The sequence below is a fragment of the Scyliorhinus canicula genome, chromosome 3 (genome assembly GCF_902713615.1).
Source record: "Scyliorhinus canicula chromosome 3, sScyCan1.1, whole genome shotgun sequence".
Taxonomy (NCBI): Eukaryota; Metazoa; Chordata; class Chondrichthyes; order Carcharhiniformes; family Scyliorhinidae; genus Scyliorhinus; species Scyliorhinus canicula.
In genome coordinates this window covers 266,725,355-266,747,238 of record NC_052148.1, presented here as the reverse complement: position 1 = coordinate 266,747,238, position 21,884 = coordinate 266,725,355, and the positions used below count along the sequence as shown (strand labels likewise).

The following is a 21,884-nucleotide window of genomic DNA, read 5'->3' as shown; positions in this document are numbered from 1 at the left end:
GGTCTTCAGCTGCCTGGGTCTTAAACTCATGGACGTAATTCTAGCTCCTCTAACCCTAACTCTAGAACTTCTCTGCCTTCATTTCTACCTCTCTCTCTCTTTCTCTCTCTTCCTCTCAGATTCTCCTTAAAGCCTACCTCTTTGGTCGTCCTGATATTGTATCTCCTTGTGTGTCAAATTTTATTTTGTAACGCTCCTGCAGAGCAGTTTGAGGTGTTTTATTATCTTAAAGGCACTATATAAATGCGAGCTACATTGTTGCTTCACTTATCTCATAAGCTGACAGCCACTGCACTGAGTATGTGAAGCGGTATATTTTTGCGGCCTTTAACGTGTACAAACTAAATCCTCAGACGATTAGCAGTGGGCGCATCTCGAAGGGGCGCGGAGTGGCGTTAAATCTGTTACTTGTCGTCGAGGCGAACGTGCGATGAAGACTGCTTAGATTTACCTCTTTCGAAGGGACGCGGGATCCTTTCCGCCTGTTCCACCAGTTTTCCACAATGGCTATGAGGCAGGCCAGGATGATGCCGGCCGCCAGGATGCAGAAGACTCCGGCGAAGCTGGCCAGGTCAAAGGCACTGCCTTTCTGCTGTGCTCTGGACGAGGCGTAGATGTCACACTGCGCCGTCTTGGGCCACCACTTATGCTTCAGAATGTCCAGGTCTCCGTGCTGCAGGAGCTCCAGGATCCTTGATTTAAAGAAGAGAGAGGAACACTGTAAACATTTACCACTGTGAGTTATTCCTAAACATTTGCACAAAACAGCAGACAGTGGAAGTTACCTGAACACCAAATACTGTTTGTGTGGGCGCGTACATGTATGAGTATGTATGTCGTTTTGTGCATCTATGTCTGAGTCCATATAGATTGCAGAATTGGCTCTCTGGTGCCACAGTACGCAGCCGACTCACCCTGCCACCTGTCACAGGTCTTGGGAGCTGCGATTCACACACATAGGGGCTGATTTAGCTCACCAGGCTAAATCGCTGGCTTTTAAAGCAGACCAAGCAGGCCAGCAGCACGGTTCGATTCCCGTATCAGCCTCCCCGGACAGGCGCCGGAATGTGGCGACTAGGGGCTTTTCACAGTAACTTCATTGAAGCCTACTCGTGACAATAAGCGATTTTCATTTTTCACATTCCTCAGCAGCAATCCCAGTGGCGTCCACATGGGGGCAGGCTATACACACAAAGCAGAATCTGGAACCCTCCCCAAGTACAAGCAACCTTGACGTTTTATGCAAGAGAATGATCAAACATTTCCTGGAAGGCAACAAACGGATTTAAGTTAAAACGAAATAAGTGCAAAAGTCTCCGTGAGAATGGACCGAGAGGACACAATCAACAGGCAAGAGACAGTTTGTGACTATGGTCAAATCCTGCATTCTGATCCGAGTGTGTGCTCCGAGCTGGCTTCAGAACATCAATTCCTGTGAATTAAGCAGTTTGAAGATGGAAACCAGGAGGCACACAAGTGAATAAAGACAAGGGGCTGGATTCTACATTTCAGGGACTATGGCCGGAATTCTCCGACCCCCCTGGGTTCGGAGAACTGCCCGGGGCGGGCGGCAATCCCGCCCTCGCCATGTCCCAAATTCTCCGCCCCCCCCGAGATTCGGCGGGGGCCGGAATTATGCCGCAGCGGTCGGCGGGCCCCCCGCGCCGGTTGGCGGCCCCCTGCGGCAATTCACCGGCCCGCGATGGGCCAAAGTCCCGCCGCTGACAGGCCTCTCCCGCCGGCGTGGATTAAACCACCTCTCTTACCGGTCGGATTGGCGGTGTGGGCGGGATCCAGGGTCCTTTGGGGGGGGGGGGGGCTGCGGGGCGATCTGGCCTTGGAGGGTGCCCCTGCGGTGGCCTGGCCCGCGATCAGGGCCGATTGGCCTATGCTGTGGGGGAACTCTTTTTCTTCCGCCCCCGCCATAGCCTTCACCATGGCGGAGGCGGAAGAGACCCCCTCCCCTGCGCATGCGCAGGGATGACGTCAGCAGCTGCTGATGCACCGGCGCATGCACGGACTTACACCGGCCGGCGAAGTACTTTTGGCCCCGGCTGGAGTGGTGCCAGAGGCCGTTCACGCCAGCCGGCAGAGTGCCAACCGCTCCGGCGCTTGGCCCCTAAAGGTGCGGCCAATTCCGCACCTTTGGGGCGGCCTGATGCCGGAGTGGTTCACGCCACTCCGACACGCCGGGACCCCCCGCCCGCCGGGTAGGGAAGCATCCCGGCCTATATCGCCACGACAGAAAAAGTGGCGTCAAAAGGCCCCAAATTCATAGCCCTCTAGGGCCCTGCAATTCCAGGTCAGAGGCTGGGCATGCGCACGGTGGCAGCCTCCAGCAGCCGTGCCGTGCTCCATGGGTGGACTCAGATCGTGGAGCTTGACCCTCCAAATAGTGCCCCCGATCGGCCTCCGCCTGACCCGGAACGCCCGCCCAAAAATAGCCTGATCCCCTATGAAGTCCTGCCCTCCGATCGGCCCACCCCGAACATGGCCACCGCAGACTGAGTTCACAGCCGCCACGCAAGTATCCCGCACGGTTGGGACCATGTTAGATCCACGCCATCGGGGCTTCAGCTGGCCGGGGGTGGCGAATAGCGGGGTGGGCCTCTGGCAATGGCCGCAGGTGGGTGATACGTGGTGCGGCGTACTTCCCAGGGCCTGGGGAATCGAGGAACCGACGTCGGTCCCGATTCCATGCGCGAAAGTGGATTCTCCACCCCGGTGCCGGATGCGATTTTGGTGCCTGGGTGCGGGAATCCAGCCCAGGATGCTCCTCTTATGACTATAACTCACATGGCTCAGCAAGGGGTGAATGTGTGTTACTGTGAAGGTCATCATATAGGAAGAGTGAAGGAGTTTCTTCGCTTGTCCATTATATCTGTCAGGCTAATATTGAGAACACACAAGCGGTCAGTCCCTTAGTTGCCCCTGAGCTGGCGGTTATCATCTCTGACCAGCACCAGCCAGGAGAAAGTGCAACGTAACTGTGACGAGACATTTTCTGCCAGGGTTGGCAACCTCTTTGCGAGCGCCTTGAAGTCTTCAGGAATTAAAACTTAACCTTCCGAGAGTCACAGGGTCAATAAAAATTGTGTTTTTCTTTTGAAACATCTTCGAATTAATTTCTTTACCAGTCACAGAAATATCGGACATGGGGGAATAAATGGTTCTTTGACTGACAGTCACGCGTCATCGCGTTCGGTGATGAAGGATCTGCTCGTTTTCTAATTGGGGTGTGGAGGAGGGGGACTCCACGAGGTGGACATGTTGTGGCCACGAGGTGGGCACGTTGGTGACCAATGGTGAGAGTGGTCGGAGGTCATGTGAAGAAACCTCCAGGAATGTGTCTGACTAGGGTTGGGAACTGTACATGTGTTGCAGGATGTAGTTTTAGTTATCGCACACAATTCTGGTCACCACATTTTGAAAAAGATGCGATCGCACGAGAGAGGGTACAGAGGACATTTGCAAGGATCTTGCCAGTAATGGAGAAGTTAAGCCATGGGCGAAGGTTAGACAGGCCGGGGCTGACTTATTTGGAACAGTGTAGGGTGAGTGGAGATTTAATTGAGGTGCATAGAATAAAGAGAGACCGAGATAGAGTGGATAGGAATAACCTGGAATTGAGACTGACATTGAGAGAAAGCAGGTCAGCGGACAGGAAACAAAGAGTAGGAATAAATAGGTCCTTTTCTGAATGGCAGGCAGTGACTAGCTGGGTGCCGCAGGAATCAGTGCTGGGACCCCAGCTATTCACAATATATATTAATGATTTAGGTGAGAAAAATAATGTAATATCTTCAAATTTGCAGATGGCACCAAGCTGGGTGGGAGGGTGAGCTGTGAGGAGGATGCAGAGATACGTGTGTGATTTGGACAAGTTGAGTGAGTGGGCAAATGAATGGCAGATGCAGTATAATGTGGAAAATGTGAGGCTATCCACTTTGGCAGCAAAAACAAAACAGCACATGATTATCTGAATGGCTATAAGTTGAAAGAGGGGAATGTGCAATGAGACCTGGGTGTCCTCATATACCCGTCGCTGAAGGGAAGCACGCAAGTGGAACAGGCGTAAAGAAGGCAAATGGTATGTTGGTCTTCATAGCCAGAGGATTTGAGTACAGGAGCAGGGATGTCTTGCTGAAATTATACAGGGCCTTGGTGAGGCCACAGCTGAAGTATGATGTGTTAGGCAGGTTGGTGCGACGTGGACTGCACTTGATGCAGTGTGGCGAGAGACAGACCTCTAACACTGGAGAAGATCCAACACGATTTTATTCAATGATATAACTAACATACATGCTCACCCGGGGGGCGACACTATACTGAACTGACTGGAGACCTGATACTAGCCTAACCAGACTTACTAGCTACCGCATGGTGTTTGCACTGGCTAGCTCGTGGACTCTGACTGTCTCAGTGGCTGGGTCCCGAGAGAGCGGGAAACCTAGTGCCCTCTGGCTTTATAGTGGTAGTGTCCTGTCTGGTGATTGGCTGCTCTTTTCTGTGTGCTTACTGGTCAAGCTGTGTGTCAATCACTGCCTGTCTGCACTTCATTATATATATGAGTGGATATTATGACAAAGTACTCTATACAGTTTTGGTCTCCTTACCTGAGGAAGGATGTTCTTTATATAGAAGGCGTGCAGTGAAAGTTTACCAGATTGATTCCTGGGATGGCGAGACTGACATATGAGGAGAAATTGAGTTTGGTAGGATTATATTTGCTGGGGTTCAGAAGAATGATGGGGGATCTCATAGAATCCTATTAAAAACAGGGTAGGATGATCCCGATGATGGGGGAGTCCAGAACCAGGGGTCACATTCTGAGGATATGGGGTAGACCATTTAGGACTGAGATGTGAAGACATTGTTTTCACCCAGAAGGTGGTGAGCCTGTGGAATTCGCTACCACAGAATGTAGCTGAGGCCAAAACATATGTTTTTGAGAAGGGGTTAGAGAGAGCTCTTGGGTGAAAGGGATCAAAGGACATGGGGGAAGGCGTGAACAGGATATTCAGTTAGACAATCAACCATGATCCTCATGAATGGTGGAGCAGATATGAAGGGCCGAATAGCCTCCCCATTGTGAAAAGATGCAATCACACTAGAGAGGATACAAAGGACATTTGCAAGGATCTTGCCAGTAATGGAGAAGTTAAGCTGTGGGTTAGACAGGCCGGGGATGATTTATTTGGAACAGTGGAGGGTGAGTGGAGATTTAATTGAGGTGCGTAGAATAATGAGGGACTGAGATAGAGTGGATAGGAATAACCTGAGGGTAATGTATTGAGATTGAGAGAAAACTGGTTGGCAGACAGGAAACAAAGAGTAGGAATAAATGGGTCTTTTCCTGAATAGCAAGCAATGACTAGTTGGGAACTGTAGGGATCGGTGCTGGGACCCCAGCTATTCACAATATATACTAATGATTCATATGAGGAAAATAATGTAACATCTTCAAATTTGCAGATGACACAAAACTGGTGGGAGGATGAACTGTGAGGAGGATGCAGAGATCCATGTGTGATTTGGATAGGTTGAGTGAGTGAGCAAATGATTGGCAGATGCTCCTATTTTCTAGACACATTTCCGCTCAGTATAAAGATCAATCAGGGGAGATGGATTTGAAGTAATTTGTAGAAGGATTGGAGGAGATTCGGGGAGGAATATTTCACCACAAAGGTGGTGGGTGTTTGGAAATCAATGCCTGAGGCCAGAGACCTGAATTTAAAAAAGACATCTGGTTGTGAATTTGAGGTGCTCTAACCAAAAGGGCTACAGAGCCAAGAGCAGGAAAGTGTGATATGACTGACTAGCGCTTTATCAGCTGGGACAGGTAGGCAGAATTTGCTTTCCCATGATGGATTTTGGTGCTTGGGGGGCATTTCCCTGGTTCGGTTTAGGAGGGGGAAGGCTTGTGGATGAGAAAATAAGAGAACCAAGTCTTAAAGTCGACGAGTTAATCTTCCAATACCCAACAACCAGATCCTTTATGAGACCCTCGCCTTTCACTGCTCGTGTTATTTTGGCAAATTCCGAGCTGACGTTGCCTCTGCACTGACAGGAAGATCCAAGGATGAAAATAATCAAAGGGTTTTTTTTATCAAACAGGCAGAATTTAAAGGATTTTAATTTCCAGATTCGCCAGTTGCTTAATTCCGTCAAGGAAACAAATGTGAAACTCGAACAAAATGGCGCACCGCCCAAAATACACGAGGAGAGCGGTGAAATTTGAGCTGCAGAACGCTTGTCGATTTATTTTGACCCCTGTTCTCAAAAGTCACAGAACTTTTTTTTCCCCCAAATCCAGGCACAAAGCTTTGATGATTAATGGGTATAATTACATTAATGCTCCACTTTAGTTTGAAAAATGAAGCAGTAATTATGCAAATGAGTACCTTGATACCTGATGTCGCAAAATCACATCAAGCTGTTTCTCTATTGTGTTTCACACAAATTTAAGGATGAAGAATGTCAAATCAAACCAGAGGAGTATGAAAGGTGGAGTGTTGGTCCCTGCCAGATACCGGTCTAATTCTACCTCAGATAGGCATTTTGGCAAAACATTCCAGTTCAAAAATGAAAAAGAGAATAACTCACATTCATTGAGATTGCATCTCATTCCTTCCCTCACACATTCTTGGCTGGTCTCCCGCGTATTACTCTCCATAAACTTGAGTTCATTTAAAATTCAACTATCTGTGTTTTAACTCGCAACAAGTCTCATTTCCCCACTGCCCCTGCGTTCACTGCCCTGCAGTGACTCTCACTCAAACAAAGAGTGCAATCTTCCCATAATTGCACAGAGTGCTGGATCATGGGAGAAAAGCTGTGCGAAACTCGTTTCACAGCCGCCTTTTCTCACCTGATTTATAATGGCACGCTGTTCAGTTTCAACGCGCTGGCGAGGGTCACAGAACTGGCGAGGAAACCAGAACCAGAGTGACAACGGTCCGCAGTTCACGGCTCAGGAATTCGAGGACTATTTAGAGATGAGTGGTATCCAACACATCAAATCAGCACCATACCACCCATCCGCAAGTGGTTTCACCAAAGGGTTTGTCCAGTCCTTGAAGCATGTCCTGAAAGTCTGCAAGGACCAAGGGTCATTACATCGCCGCCTGTAACGTTTCTTGGTGACACGCATGTGACTACTCAGAGTTCCCCAGCTTTAGTACTACTAATGATGCCCGAGATAGTTGATTGCAATGAGCAGTCACAAATCTCGAATAGAGAAGGAAATTGAAAAATTTGCCTGTTTCCACAAGGAGAGTAAGCGTTGGCGTGTGGCTATACACGAGCAAGCAATGGGTTCCTGCAACTGTGTTGGCTCAAACTGGTCCATCTCTCATACAGTACAAACTGAAGATGGGTTAGTTTGGAGACAACATGTAGATCAGTTGCTATCCACACATATTGATGTGCCAGTACTGTGTATGCCAGAACGACCTTGAGATGAACCACCATCCATACAACCAGATCATGTGACTGCGACTTCTAGTCAATCCACAGAAGCAGAGACTGCCGAAGAATCCCCAACTGCAAAAGTGACTGTAACGTCTTCCAGGGTAGAGACATGTACTAAAGAACCTGAGAGTACCTCTCAGGTCAAAAACAACCAAATCCCTGAAGTGCACAGGCAACCAACGTCCGCCAGATCGTCTTTCCTATTAACTCTCTTACTACTGGGGACTGGTTTAACTGAGTTGGCTGAACAGCTCGTTTGTGATGCGTAGCGACACCAACAGCATGGGTTCAATCCCCATACCGGCTGAGGTTATCCACGGAGGCCCCACCTTCTCAATCTTGCCCCTCACCTGTGGCGTGGTGATCCTCGGGTTTAATCACCACCAGTCAGCTCTCCCCTCTCAAAGGGGAAAGCAGCCGATGGACATCTGCGACTATGGCTACTTTATTACTATTGTGTAATAATTTAACACCTGCACTTGTGTGGTGAATGTATTGCTACTGCAATTCACCACTGTATTGTACTGTATTATGTTGATGCCCCTGTGGGTGCCGCCTCTGGCTCCGCCCCCTCAGGGGTGGTATATAAACCTGCAGCCTGTAGGCGGCACTCAGTACAGAGCAGTCGCAGGCAGGCATAGATCTAGCTTATTAAAGCCACTGTTCACTTCTACTAATCGTCTCATGAGAATTGATGGTCGCATCAATTTAATTTAATAAGCTAAGATATCGCAATGGAAGTCGCCCTCAAACCTGATCGACTGGAACTCGACCCACAGGCAGCTGAAGCCAAAGGAATTTTCTCACATTGGCTCCGCTGCGTTGAGGCCTCCCTCGCCTCCTCTTCCTCGCCTGCCGTCACCGAGGCACACAAGCTGAGTCTCCTCAACGCCGGGGTGAGCCACAGAATCCTTTTACTAATCGAGGACGCGACCACGTACGCAGATGCTGTCGCAATCCTGAAAAGACATTACATGAGGCCGGTGAATTAAGTGTTCGCATGGCATCTCCTCACCACACGTCGTCAACGCCCCGGGGAATCGCTGAAGGAATATCTGCACGGCCTGAGGGTACTCGCTCGGAACTGTAACTACAAGGACGTCACGGCCTTGCAGCATATGGAACTCGCCATCCGGGACACCTATGTGGCTGGAGTCCGGTCCAGCTCTGTCAGACAGCGCCTGCTCGAAAAGGGCACCCTCGACCTAGAAGAGGCGGTAAAACTATCCACCTCGTTAGAGATAGCCTTCCAGAGCCAAAACGCTTTCCCTTCCGACCAAGCGACCTCCTCGTGGGCACCGGAGGCGCGGCTATCACCCGACCCGAGGGTGTCTCAGGCCTGCGGCGCGCGGCTGCCCGCCCAACCCGGGGGGTTGTCTTGCTATTTCTGCAGTCAGAACCAGCAGTCTAGGCAGCATTGCCCAGCTCGGAATGTGACCTGCAGCGATTGCGGCAAGAAAGGACATTTTGCCAAAGTCTGCTTGGCCCGACCCAAAGTTCCAAAATCGCAGGCCTGACTCACAGATTCACAGGCCCGCAGAGCCGGTACCGCCCCCTTCTGACGTGTCATCTGCCTCGTGCTATCCATGGGGGCCGCCATCTTTAACTCCGCCCGACACGTGCGACTCATGGGGGCCGCTATCTTGGCCGCCATCTTCAACCCAGCCCGCCATGTGCGACTCATGGGGGCTGCCATCTTGGCCACCATCTTGGGACCACCTCGCTACCACTGACCATGCCGGCTACTCGCAGCTCGGCATGGTCACTCTCGACCAGTCATGGCCCAGGCACCTCAAGAGCTCCATGATGAACATCCGGGTCAATGGGCACGAAACGCCCTGTCTTTTCAACTCCGGGAGCATGGAGAGCTTCATCCATCCGGACACCGTAAGGAGCTGCTCCCTCCAGATTTCCTGCGTGTGCCAAACAATCTCCCTTGCTTCCGGATCACATTCAGTGCAGATCCAGGGGTACTGTGTTGCGAACCTCGCGATACAGGGTGCTGAGTATGTCAATTTTAACTCTATGTCCTTCCCCATCCCTGTGCTCCTCTCTTGTTAGGACTGGATTTCCAGTGCAACCTCAGAACCCTGACGTTGAAGTTCGGCGGACCCCTACCCCCTTTCACCGGATATAGTGTCGTGATCCTTAAGGTCGCCCCTCCCTCGCTCTTCACGAACCTCACCTCCGACTGTAAACCCGTCGCTATCAGGAGCAGGCGGTACAGTGCCCAGGACAAGGGATGCTATAAATGTGGGTTGTTGTTGTGTGATTGTATGGTCAATTTTTTAGTGTCTAGTCATGCGACAGTCGTGGAATCTTGGTTAGAAAAAGGACATAGAAAATAGAAGTAGGAGGAGGCCAATTGGTTGATCATGGCTGATCATCCAACTCAATAGCTCAATAGCCTGCTCCCTGGCACACCCCCCTCCATATCCTTTGATTCCCTTCGCCCCAAGAGCTATATCTAAATGCTTCTTGAAAAAGTACAGGGCACGAGCGAACGGCCATGCTGCGCCCGAAAAGCTGCACAATGTGACTGACAGAAGCCTGCAGACTCCGCTCCCAGGAACTACCCGGCTCGCAATGCCTCGCTAAATACAACGCGATCTTGCGGGATGTTGCGATGTGAATCCCGCACATTGTGGGCAGGATCGCTTTTTGACAAATCTGCATATTAAAGCGAGACAACTAATATTCCCAAGGCATCCAAGACATTGGATTCTATCCCCTCACCTTGGAGGCATTGCAATTGCCGGTCAGTACTCCACAAATGGGGACCAGATGGAAAAGCACTCGTGGGGGTATCCCAGGGAACTGGAAGCCCCCAGGTGCATGCCCTTTTGGCAGGGCGGTACCCAGGCACTACTGGTGTCACCCAGGCACTGCCACCTGGGTGCCAGTCTGGCATTGACAAGGTGCCCAGGTGGAACAGCCAGCTGGCAAGGGCACTGCCAGGGTACCAGGTTGGCACTGCCAAGGTGACATGCAGGCTTCTCTGCACGACGGCGATCGGGCGGGTGGTGCCCTGTGGAGGTGTTGGGGGGGGCTAAGGGACCCCCTCATATCGGCTTGGGATGGGTTGGAGGTCGTGTTGGGGGCACTACGCTGAGGAGGTCTGGTGAGCAGAGCTCCTTCACATGGGGCTATGTGTGGCGTTGGCCACACGTTCCCCGCTGAGGCCCTGTATCTAATCCCGCGTGACGTTCAATAGCATTGTGATTCTCGGCGCTGCGAGTACCGAGAAACGCGCGACCAAACGCCCTCACCTTAGGACTGTGTTCCCATATGGGCGACATGGTAGCACAGTGGTTAGCACTGTTGCTTCACAGCGTCAGAGTTCCAAGTTCGATTCCTGCTTGGGTCACTCTCTATGCGGAGTCTGCACTTTCTCCCCGTGTCTGCGTGGGTTTCCTCCGGGTGCTCCGGTTTCCTCCCACAAGTCCCGAAAGACGTGCTGTTAGGTAATTTGGACATTCTGAATTCTCCCTCTGTGTACCCGAACAGTTGCGTGTGGCAACTAGGGGATTTTCACAGTAACTTCATTGCAGTGTTAATGTAAGCCTACTTGCAACAATAAAGATCATTTGTTTTTTAGTTAAATCGCACCCACAGTGTTTTGGCATCAACTACTTTCTGTTGTAGCGAATGCCACAGGCCCGCCTTTCACTGGGTGAAGACATTTCTCTTCATCTCTGCCCTGAACGGTCGACCTCGTATCCTTAGACTGTGACCCCTGGTTCTGGAAACCTGCCTAAAGGCACTGGAGAAGGTGCAAAAAAACACTTACCAGACTAATACTCGAGCTGAGATGATTAACAAAGGCCGTGATTCTTTATGTAAGAGAAGGCTGTGCAGTGACCTGATAGAGATGTTTAAAATTATGAAGCGATTGACCTGGTTAGAGCAATATAAAACCAGGGCTCTCTTAAAAAAAGGCAATTATGTGAAATTCAAGTGAAATGTCATAGAGCGGTGAGAATGTAGAACCTGCTACCCCAGGGGGTAGTCGCGGCAAATATTAAAGATGTATTTAAGAGTAAGTTAGATAAAGACGAGGGAGAAAGGAATTGGGGGCTCTGTTAATAAGGTCAGATGAAATAAAATGAGAAGAGTCTCATGTGGACCACAAGAACTGGCATAGACCTGTTGGACTGAAAGCCCTGTTGCTGTGCTGTGTATTCTCTTTAATACTATCTCACATGTGGCAGAGTGATTCTGAATATTTACCAGAATGAATTATCCTGCCAAATTCTCTCTGATTAAAGTCCAAAGGAGACACAGCTGTCTACATTCAAAACACTTGTTCAGTCTGACTGAGGTCTGGAATATAATTATTTTTTCCCCCCGAGAAAAACATAAGTATGTGCCAGCATTTTTACGTTTAGGACAGAGCTTGTGTCGGAGAAGCGCTGAATGGTAAAAAGCATCAACGATTCAAACCGTAACATCAATACACAAAGGGTTGCGCAACCAAATCATCCTTAATACATACGATGGATTTAATAACAACAATAATCTTTATTAGTGTCACAAGTAGGGTTATGTTAACACTGCAATAAAGTTACTGTGAAAATCCCTCCCCCATTTCACCTTTCTTGCTTTATTCAGACCCTTCCCGTACACACAGCTATGACTTTGGCCTGCATGACAAGCACTTTGACAAGTAAAGATTCAGTAGTAATGACTGCCAAATGGAGCACTGAGGTAAGTGGTTTATAATGTATAACACACTTTCTCAAATCAAAGGAGCTATAAAAGTACTGTGGCAAACAGGTTTCTGCAGGCAGCAGCAGACTCTGAATAACAAGCGTTTTTCAGAGTTACAAAGGGATTCCAAATAAATGTATGAGCCCGAACACCGAATCCAAATCACTAGCTCTCTTGAATGCAGGATTTCTTATTCAGCTAGAATAGTTAAACCTGTGAATGCAGATCATCCACTGTGATTCTCTAAATTCTTTGTATTTTGGTGCTGAGTTTCCACTGAATCGCCTTTTTCAATCCTTTCAGGGAACGCACTGTGCATCACAACAACATGCTGCATTAGTAATATTTCTACTCATTATCCCTCCATTTCCTCCTCTTGTCAACAGTGGTTCATCGTGGCACTGCTGCTTCACAACTCCAGGGTCCTGGGTTCAATTCCAGCCTCGAGTGACATTCTGGGTGGAGTTTGTACGTTCTCCCCATGTCTGCGTGGGTTTCCAAGACTAATGACCCACTGAGAAAAATGTTCCTCTTCTTCTCTGCCTGAAATGGGAGATACTTTGGGCTGGATTCTCCATCATTGAGACGAGGGGCGGGGTTCTCCCGCAACTGGATGGATGGCCCGACGATGGCGCCAACAGCGGCGTGAACCACTCCGTCATCGGGCCGACCAGAAGTTGCGGAATCCTCCTCATTTCTGGGGGCTAGGCCAGCGTGGAGGGGTTGCCGCCGCGCCAACCGGCGGCAAAGGGCCGGCACGAGTTGGTGCATACGCAGACCGGCTGGTGTGTTTCCTGCGTATACGCAGGGGGGTTCTTCTCCGCGCCCGCCATGGTGGAGCCCTCCAGAGGCCGCCCGCAGATCGGTGGGCCCCGATTGTGGGCCAGGCCACTGTGCCCCCCCCCCCCCCGAGGACTCACCTAGCCAGCCTACAAGCCAGGTCCCGCCGTGATGGACCATGTCCATTTCACGCTGGCGGGAATGGTCTGGAAACGATGGCCGTTCGGTTAATTGGGGCCCAGAGAATTGCTGGGGGAGGGGGGGGGGCGCTACCAACGGCCCCCGACCGGCGCAGCGTAAAACCCGCCCGAAGACCGGCGGCGGAGAATACGGAAGCCGACGTCGGAGCGGCGGGGCGGGATTCTCCGACCCGGCGGGGGGGTCGGAGAATCCCGCCCCAGGTCCCCACGCCGGCGAAAAAACAGTGGAGTTTTACTCCTGATATTCCTGCAAAAAAGTTAAACGAATTCATAGCCCTGCAGGGGGCTAGCAGGGTCCTGGAGTGAATCTCGCAGCTTTTGCTGCAAATGCGGGCCCCCACATGTCTGGGTCAGAGGTTGCGCATGCCCGTGGCGGCATCCACTAGCGGCCACGCCGTGTCCCATTGCGGACTCATATCGCGGAACCAGACCGAAGAACCAGACCCCCCAATCAACCGTGCGCCCGACTCTCAGACCCTGCACATTAAAAATCCCCGGACGCCTCGAAGGCCCCCCCTGGTCTCCGATCCGCCTGCCCCAGAGCTAGGCGGCCGTGGACTGTGTCCGCAGCCGCCACGCCAGCATCCTGACCGGCAATAGCAGGTTAGTTCCACGCCGTCGGGCACTCGGCCGGTCGGGGGCAGAGGATTGCTGAGCGGGCCTGTGGCAATGGCCCCCCGGCGATGCAGTGTACTCCCTGGTGACGCCGAGTTTCAGTTCCTGGAGAATCGCCGAACCAGCGCTGGGCCCGATTATGGCATCAACTGGATTCTCCACCCCGGCGCTGGCCGCTATTTCTGCGTCGGGCTACGGGGAACCCAGCCCCTTATTTTTAAACTGTTCCCCCAATTCCTCCATGAGGGGAAAAAGCATCTCAACATCCCCCCCCAATCAAACCCTTTTCAGAATCTTCCATCTTTCCATTTCATCACCTCTCAGTCTTCTAAACTCCAATGATTATAGGTCCAAACTGCTCAACATTATCACATGAGACAATCGCGTCATCCCATTACTCAGCCTAGTGAAACTCCTCTGAACTGCCTCCAGTGCATATACATTCCTCTTTGAATAAGATGACCAAAACTGGTGTAGTCTCACTCATGCCCTGTAATAATTAACAATCTTTATTGCCACAAGTAGGCTTACATTAACACTGCAATGAAGTTACTGTGAAAAGCCCCCAGTCGCCACACTCTGGCACCTGTTCGGGTACACTGAGGGAGAATGCAGAACAAGCACGTCTTTCGGGACTTGTGGGAGGAAACCGGAGCACCCGGAGGAAACCCACGCAGACACGGGGAGAATGCGCAGACGCCGCTCAGTGACCCAAGCCGGGAATCAAACCTGGGACCCTGGCGCTGTGAAGCAACAGTGCTAACCACTGTGCTACCATGCTGTCCAACTGCTGTACAACTGCAGCAAGACTTCTCTACTTTTATTCTCCACCCCCCCTTTTAATCAAGGCCAATATTTTCTACACCTTCCAAACTACTTGCAGTCGTTGCATACTAACATTGTGTGATTTGTGTACAAGGACACCCAGATCTCACTCTACTGCAGCATGCTGCAGTCTCTCTTTATTTACAAAATGTTCTTCCTGCCAATGTGGACAATCTCACAGTTTCCCACATTGTACTCCATCTGCCGAATGTTTTGCCCACTCACTTATGCTATCTATATCCCTCTACAGACTCTTGCTATCCTGCTTCCAACTTGCTTTCCTACCTATCTTTGTATTGTCAGCAAATGTGCCCACAATACTGTTGGTTCCTTCATCCAAGTCATTAATATAGATCATAAATAATTAAAGTCCCAGCACGCATTCCTGTGGCATTCCATTAGTTACAGTTTGCAAACCTGAAAATTATCCATTTATCCCAGAACTTTGTTTTCTTCTAGTTAGCAAATCCGCTATCCATGTTAATATATTATTCACAATACCATGAGCTCTTCTCTCGTGCGGTAACCTTTTATGTGGCACCTTATCAAATGCCTTTTAGAACTCTAAGTACACTACATCTACTGGTTTCCCTTATCCATCCTGCTTGTTACATTCTCATAGAACTCTTAAAAAACTGTCAAACGTGATTTCCCTTTCACAAAACCATGTTGACGCTGCCTCATTGTGTTATCATTTCCTAAATGTCCTGCTACTATCTCCTCAATGATAGATTTCGCCATTTATTTCTATGAGAGATGTTAGCCTAACGGACCTTCATTTCTTTGCTTTCCTTCTCCCTCCCTTCTTGAATAAATGTGTTACATATGCCATTTTCCGATCTGCCAGAACCTAAGGAATTTTGGAAGATTGTAACCAATTCATCTATTTTCTCTGCAGCCACTTTTTGTTTAGGACACCAGGATGCAGGTCATGATGTCCAGGGGACCTGTCAGCCTTTAATCCCATTAACTTTCTGAATACTTGTTCTCCAGTGATCATGATTGCTTTAAGTTCCTCCCTCCCTTTTTCTACTGTTCTTGGGATGTTTACTTGTGCCTTCCACTGTGAAGACAGGCACAAAATACTTATTCAAATTCTCTGCCATTTCTTTGTTTCCCATTTAAAAAATATATTTCACAGGATGCTCTCAAGAAGGTGGTGGTGAGCTGCCTTCTTGAACTGCTCAGTCCCTGTGCTGTTAGGGAGGGATTTACAGGATTTTGGCCAAGCAACAGTGAAGGATCGGCGACATATTTCCCAAGTCAGGATGGTGAGAGGCTTGGAGGAGACTCGCAGGTGGTGATGTTCCCATATGTCTGCCGCCCTTCTCCTCCTAGGTGGTAAAGGTGTTTAGAAGGTGTTGTCGCAGAATTCCCCAACCTCACCCTCCAAGGGACCAATGCTAGCTTTAGCTACTCTTTTCCTTTTAATATACTTGTAGAAATTTAAAATAACATTTTCAACTTTCTTGCTCATTTTCTCCCATATTCCAATTTCTCCTTTTTTTGGGCATCCTTTGGTAATTTAAGTTTGGTTCCCCTATCTTCTGGCCTGCCAGTAATCCTTTTAGCATTGTATATTTTTGATATCAATTTGATACCTTCCTTAGAGAGGCATGGATGGTGCAACCTTCTTGCCGAGACTTTCTCAATGGAATATATTGTTAAGAATTCCGAAATGTCTTCTTAAAAATCTACCACTTTTTCTCTATTGTCTTGTCTTTTAGCCTATTTTCCCATTCCACTTGCATCAATTTTGGCTTCATACCCTTGCAATTGCCCTTATTTAAATTTAAGATTCTAGTTTCAGACCCATATTTCTCACCCTCAAACTGAATGTGAAATGTTATCATGCTATGATTACTCTTACCAATTAGATCCTTTACCATGCTGTCATTAATTAACAATGTCCCATTACACATTACATTTATGGCCACTGATTATAGCATCTAACTGGCTTTTAAATTACATGAAATTGAAGGCAGATTTATATTTGAAATATGCTGGTGATTACGTTTTTGTTCACCTGCAAATAAAACACCTTCATTAATTGTTAACTCTATGTGCAAAATCATGGTAAATGACCAAGGATTAAACAACAAACATGGATAAATTAATGGGACTCATGTTCTTTAAGTTGTTAAATTAAACAAGATTTTGTCATTATGATATAACCAACAGAAATCGCAATCCAATGTTTGGTAAGATTTGAAAACTTAATTCACATCCTGTTACAGGACGAGAATAGATCTTCAACGTAATATTATTACAAGCAAAGAATAGTAACCACCCTTTTTTTTTAAAGGTAATGCATCTGTAAATTCCAGGCTCTCTAGACAAGTCAGGGACATGCCCCACTTTATTGTTTTGGAAACACTCCTAATGATCAAGCCCATTGGCCCCGCTTGACAATAATAAAGAACTAAAGCACAGGCTCCACTATTAGATCATCAGAGGTCATTCACACAATCAGGTAGTAACAGACCATCAGTGATAATGGGTCCATTAGATTGAAGTCTCTCCTATTCTTCCATCAAAGGAAGTTGTTGTCTTTATCATTGCACCATCAAGGAAAATGGTGATGCTCAATACCATTAATGCCAGATGACCCTCAGAAATAACATGGAAAAGTCTGAAAACAGTTGAAGAAAGCATCAGAGAGTTTATTCTTTTTCTCTAGCAACGAGGTTTACCATTATGGTTGGCACAGTCTTCAGAAAGGCAGTTACAAGCTAATGGGAACATTGATGTGCAATCTTATGTTCTAAAATGCCTTCTAAATCGGGTTATTCCCAGAATTGATGGATTTCTTTGGCACACAAGATTATTTCCTGTATCCGTGAAAGAGCTTTTGTTTGTGGGAAGCTTCACTGCAGAAACCACTGACGTTATAAACCTGTTTAGAGACATCAGAAATTATTTCTTAGCTGTGAGCAGAGAATTTGGATTGACTGAGGTTGTTTTCCTTGGGGAAGAGGAGACGGAGGGGGACACACGATTGTGATGTATAAAATTATGAGGGGCATAGATAGAGTAGACAGGAAGAAACTTTTCTCTTGGTGGAGGGATCATTGATCAGTGGGCATAGATTGAAGGTAAGGGGCAGAAGGTTCAGGGGGGTTATGAAGAAACGTTTTTTCACCCAGAGGGTGGTGGGAGTCTGGAACTCACTGCCAGAAAGGGAGAGACCCGATAACATTTAAGAATCGTTTAGATGTGCCCTTGCGATGCCAAGGCATACAAGGTCAAGTACTGGAAGACGTGATTAGAATAGTTAGGTGGTTGCTTTTGACCAGTGCAGGTGTGATGGGCTGAAGGGCCTTTTCTGTGCTGTGGACCTCTATGACTCTTGTTGGAATATCCAGTGAAATTAATGATATCTTTGAGCGGACTCAAAATGCCAGCTCTGTTCTCTCTCCACAGAAGCTATCAGAGCTGCTGAGATTGTCCAGCATTTTCTGCTTTTGCCTATAATGTTGGCCCTAGGCTATTGTGACAAGTAATGAGCCGGGGGGAAATTCATAACCCACTTTATAAAGTGATAGGAGCATAATGAAGAATCACAAATCTTCAACAATGTATCTTGAAACAATCCTCCATCTATTTATACTAAGAGATCTCAAGGTCAATTTGTTTTTATTTGGTCGTGGGATATGGGCATCGCTGGTAAGTCCAGTATTTGTTGTCCTTCCTGAGTTGGCTCGGCCAGCAGATTTCTTCCACTGAACCAGATAGGTTTTGATGACAATTGATCATAGTTTCACGGTTTACCCATTAAGCTTTCAATTCCCGATTATCTTAATTGAATTTAAAGTCCACCAGGTGTCATGGTGGCATTTGAACGCATGTCCCCAGAGCTTTAAGAGAAGCAAATTACTGTGGATGCTGGAATCTGAAACAAAGATGCTTTGAAAAAGAGTCATCGAGACTCGGAAACATCAGCCCCTTCCTCTCTCCACAGATGCTGTCAGACCTGCTGAGATTGTCCAGTATTTTTGGTTTATTTTTGTCCCCAGGGCATTATCCTGGACTGGATTACTAGTCCAGTGACATTACCTCTATGCCACCGTCTCCCCCGAACTAAAACAGTGACCATTATTTCACAAACATCTCTGGATAAGGACGTTGTGCCAAAGCACTGGAACGTTGCCAATAAAACGTTGCCAAAAAAAAAGGAGGCCTATGTGAAGATGAGGCGTGAAGTTTCAGTTGGGGCGCTTGATAGTTACAGGGAAGCGAGGAAGAATCTAAAGAGAGAGCTAAGACGAGCAAGGAGGGGACATGAGAAGTCTTTGGCAGGTAGGATCAAGGAAAACCCAAAAGCTTTCTACAGGTATGTCAGGAATAAAAGAATGACTAGGGTAAGAGTAGGGCCAGTCAAGGACAGTGGTGGGAAGTTGTGTGTGGAGGCTGAGGAGATAAGCGAGATACTAAATGAATACTTTTCGTCAGTATTCACTCAGGAAAAAGATAATATTGTGGAGGAGAATGCTGAGATCCAGGCTATTAGAATAGATGGCATTGAGGTGCGTAGGGAAGAAGTGTTGGCAATTCTGGACAAGGTGAAAATAGATAAGTCCCCGGGGCCTGATGGGATTTATCCTAGGATTCTCTGGGAAGCCAGGGAAGAGATTGCTGAGCCTTTGGCTTTGATTTTTAGGTCATCATTGGCTACAGGAATAGTGCCAGAGGACTGGAGGATAGCAAATGTGGTCCCTTTGTTCAAGAAGGGGAGTAGAGATAACCCCGGTAACTATAGGCCGGTGAGCCTAACATCTGTGGTGGGTAAAGTCTTGGAGAGGATTATAAAAGATACGATTTATAATCATCTAGATAGGAATAATATAATTAGGGATAGTCAGCATGGTTTTGTGAAGGGTAGGTCATGCCTCACAAACCTTATTGAGTTCTTTGAGAAGGTGACTGAACAGGTGGACGAGGGTAGAGCAGTTGATGTGGTGTATATGGATTTCAGTAAAGCGTTTGATAAGGTTCCCCACGGTCGGCTATTGCAGAAAATACGGAGGCTGGGGATTGAGGGTGATTTAGAGATGTGGATCAGAAATTGGCTAGTTGAAAGAAGACAGAGAGTGGTGGTTGATGGGAAATGTTCAGAATGGAGTTCAGTTACGAGTGGCGTACCACAAGGATCTGTTCTGGGGCCGTTGCTGTTTGTCATTTTTATAAATGACCTAGAGGAGGGCGCAGAAGGATGGGTGAGTAAATTTGCAGACGACACTAAAGTCGGTGGAGTTGTAGACAGTGCGGAAGGATGTTGCAGGTTACAGAGGGACATAGATAAGCTGCAGAGCTGGGCTGAGAGGTGGCAAATGGAGTTTAATGTGGAGAAGTGTGAGGTGATTCACTTTGGAAAGAATAACAGGAATGAGGAATATTTGGCTAATGGTAAAATTCTTGGTAGTGTGGATGAGCAGAGGGATCTCGGTGTCCATGTACATAGATCCCTGAAAGTTGCCACCCAGGTTGATAGGGTTGTGAAGAAGGCCTATGGTGTGATGGCCTTTATTGGTAGAGGGATTGAGTTCCGGAGCCATGAGGTCATGTTGCAGTTGTACAAAACTCTAGTACGGCCGCATTTGGAGTATTGCGTACAGTTCTGGTCGCCTCATTATAGGAAGGACGTGGAAGCTTTGGAACGGGTGCAGAGGAGATTTACCAGGATGTTGCCTGGTATGGAGGGAAAATCTTATGAGGAAAGGCTGATGGACTTGAGGTTGTTTTCGTTAGAGAGAAGAAGGTTAAGAGGTGACCTAACAGAGGCATACAAAATGATCAGAGGGTTAGATAGGGTGGACAGCGAGAGCCTTCTCCCGCGGATGGAGGTGGCTAGCACGAGGGGACATAGCCTTAAATTGAGGGGTAATAGATATAGGACAGAGGTCAGAGGTGGGTTTTTTACGCAAAGAGTGGTGAGGCCGTGGAATGCCCTACCTGCAACAGTAGTGAACTCGCCAACATTGAGGGCATTTAAAAGTTTATTGGATAAGCATATGGATGATAAGGGCATAGTGTAGGTTAGATGGCCTTTAGTTTTTTTCCATGTCGGTGCAACATCGAGGGCCGAAGGGCCTGTACTGCGCTGTATCGTTCTATGTTCTATGTTCTAAAACACCTCTGTTCAAGGAGGGTGAAAGGCATAAACCAGGTAACTGTTTTCCACTCAGCGTCACACTCAGCTAACAACGGTTCAGCTCCTCGAGACCAGAAGAAGACCATGCTCACTTCTGAAATTAATTCCCCAAATTATTTACAGGGCTGGGAAAATTAAGGGCAGAGTACCACAGCACCCTACAAGCTGATACTAAACCAATTTGCATCTTTACCCCAAGGGAAGTCCCTCACCCACTCTTGGACAAAGTCAAGGTCTGAATGGAAAACGTTCAGCACCTTAATATCATTGAAAAGGAAGCCAATGGGATTTCTCCTCAAATCCTGAAGAAAAGGAAAGACCGATCATAAGCTTTGCAGTTACCCAGGAGAAGATCACTCACAACGACGGAAGGGAGAGTACTGAATACCCTTGTCCTCAGAATGCGATCAGGATGAGATTAGGGAGATTGGTCAAGGCGCCTCAGAGACTAACCCTGTGAAGTCTGAGACTTTGGAAATGGGAGTGGGGGTGGGGGGAAGATGTAGGAGTATGTAAATATGATGGGGCACAGACTTGGAGGGAGATGTGGAGTAAAGATTAACATCAGAGGCAGACATGATGCTGCTTTAATAATGATGTTAGATCACATGACTGAGTAGCAAGAGAGATTTTGAAGAGAATTGAGAACTTCTACCTCATGTAGAGGTCCAAATGTGTAAATACTTGATGTAAGTAAACAGCTCTGGTTCAAAAGACTATGAACTGTATCAGCATACCTGTGGGAGACTTAGACAATCCCCAAACCTCATCTAGACCTCTACCACACAACAAAACAGAAGGTTGCGTTGATAAAGCTTTAAAACGCAGGATCCTGGGCTTTATAAACAACGGTGTAGAGTACAAAAGTAAATTATAACGCCAAATCTATTCAAACCATTGGCCCGGCCACAGCTAGAGATCAAAATTGAAAGAGGTCAGAGATTTCGGAGAGTTGTCGGGCTGGGGGAGGTTTCAGATATAGGCATTGTTTGTGGCCACTGAGGGTCTTAAAAATGAGAGGAAATCTGAAATGGAGGCATGGTTGAACCAGGAGCCAGCCCTGGCCAGCGATCGCAGGTATGATGGGTGAGCAGGACTTGTGAGTTAGGATACGGACAGCAGGGTTTTGG

General features: G+C 48.0%; 1 protein-coding gene across 3 annotated transcripts in view; it reads right to left on the bottom strand.

The window, feature by feature from the left end:
- grid2 (glutamate receptor, ionotropic, delta 2) overlaps nt 1–21,884 on the bottom strand; it is a 1,198,200-nt gene that overhangs the window by 29,950 nt on the left and 1,146,366 nt on the right. For all 3 annotated transcript variants that reach the window (XM_038792750.1, XM_038792751.1, XM_038792752.1), the window contains one exon: nt 452–692. In XM_038792750.1, the coding sequence (XP_038648678.1) occupies nt 452–692 (241 nt within the window). The remainder of the gene's footprint in view (nt 1–451; nt 693–21,884) is intronic.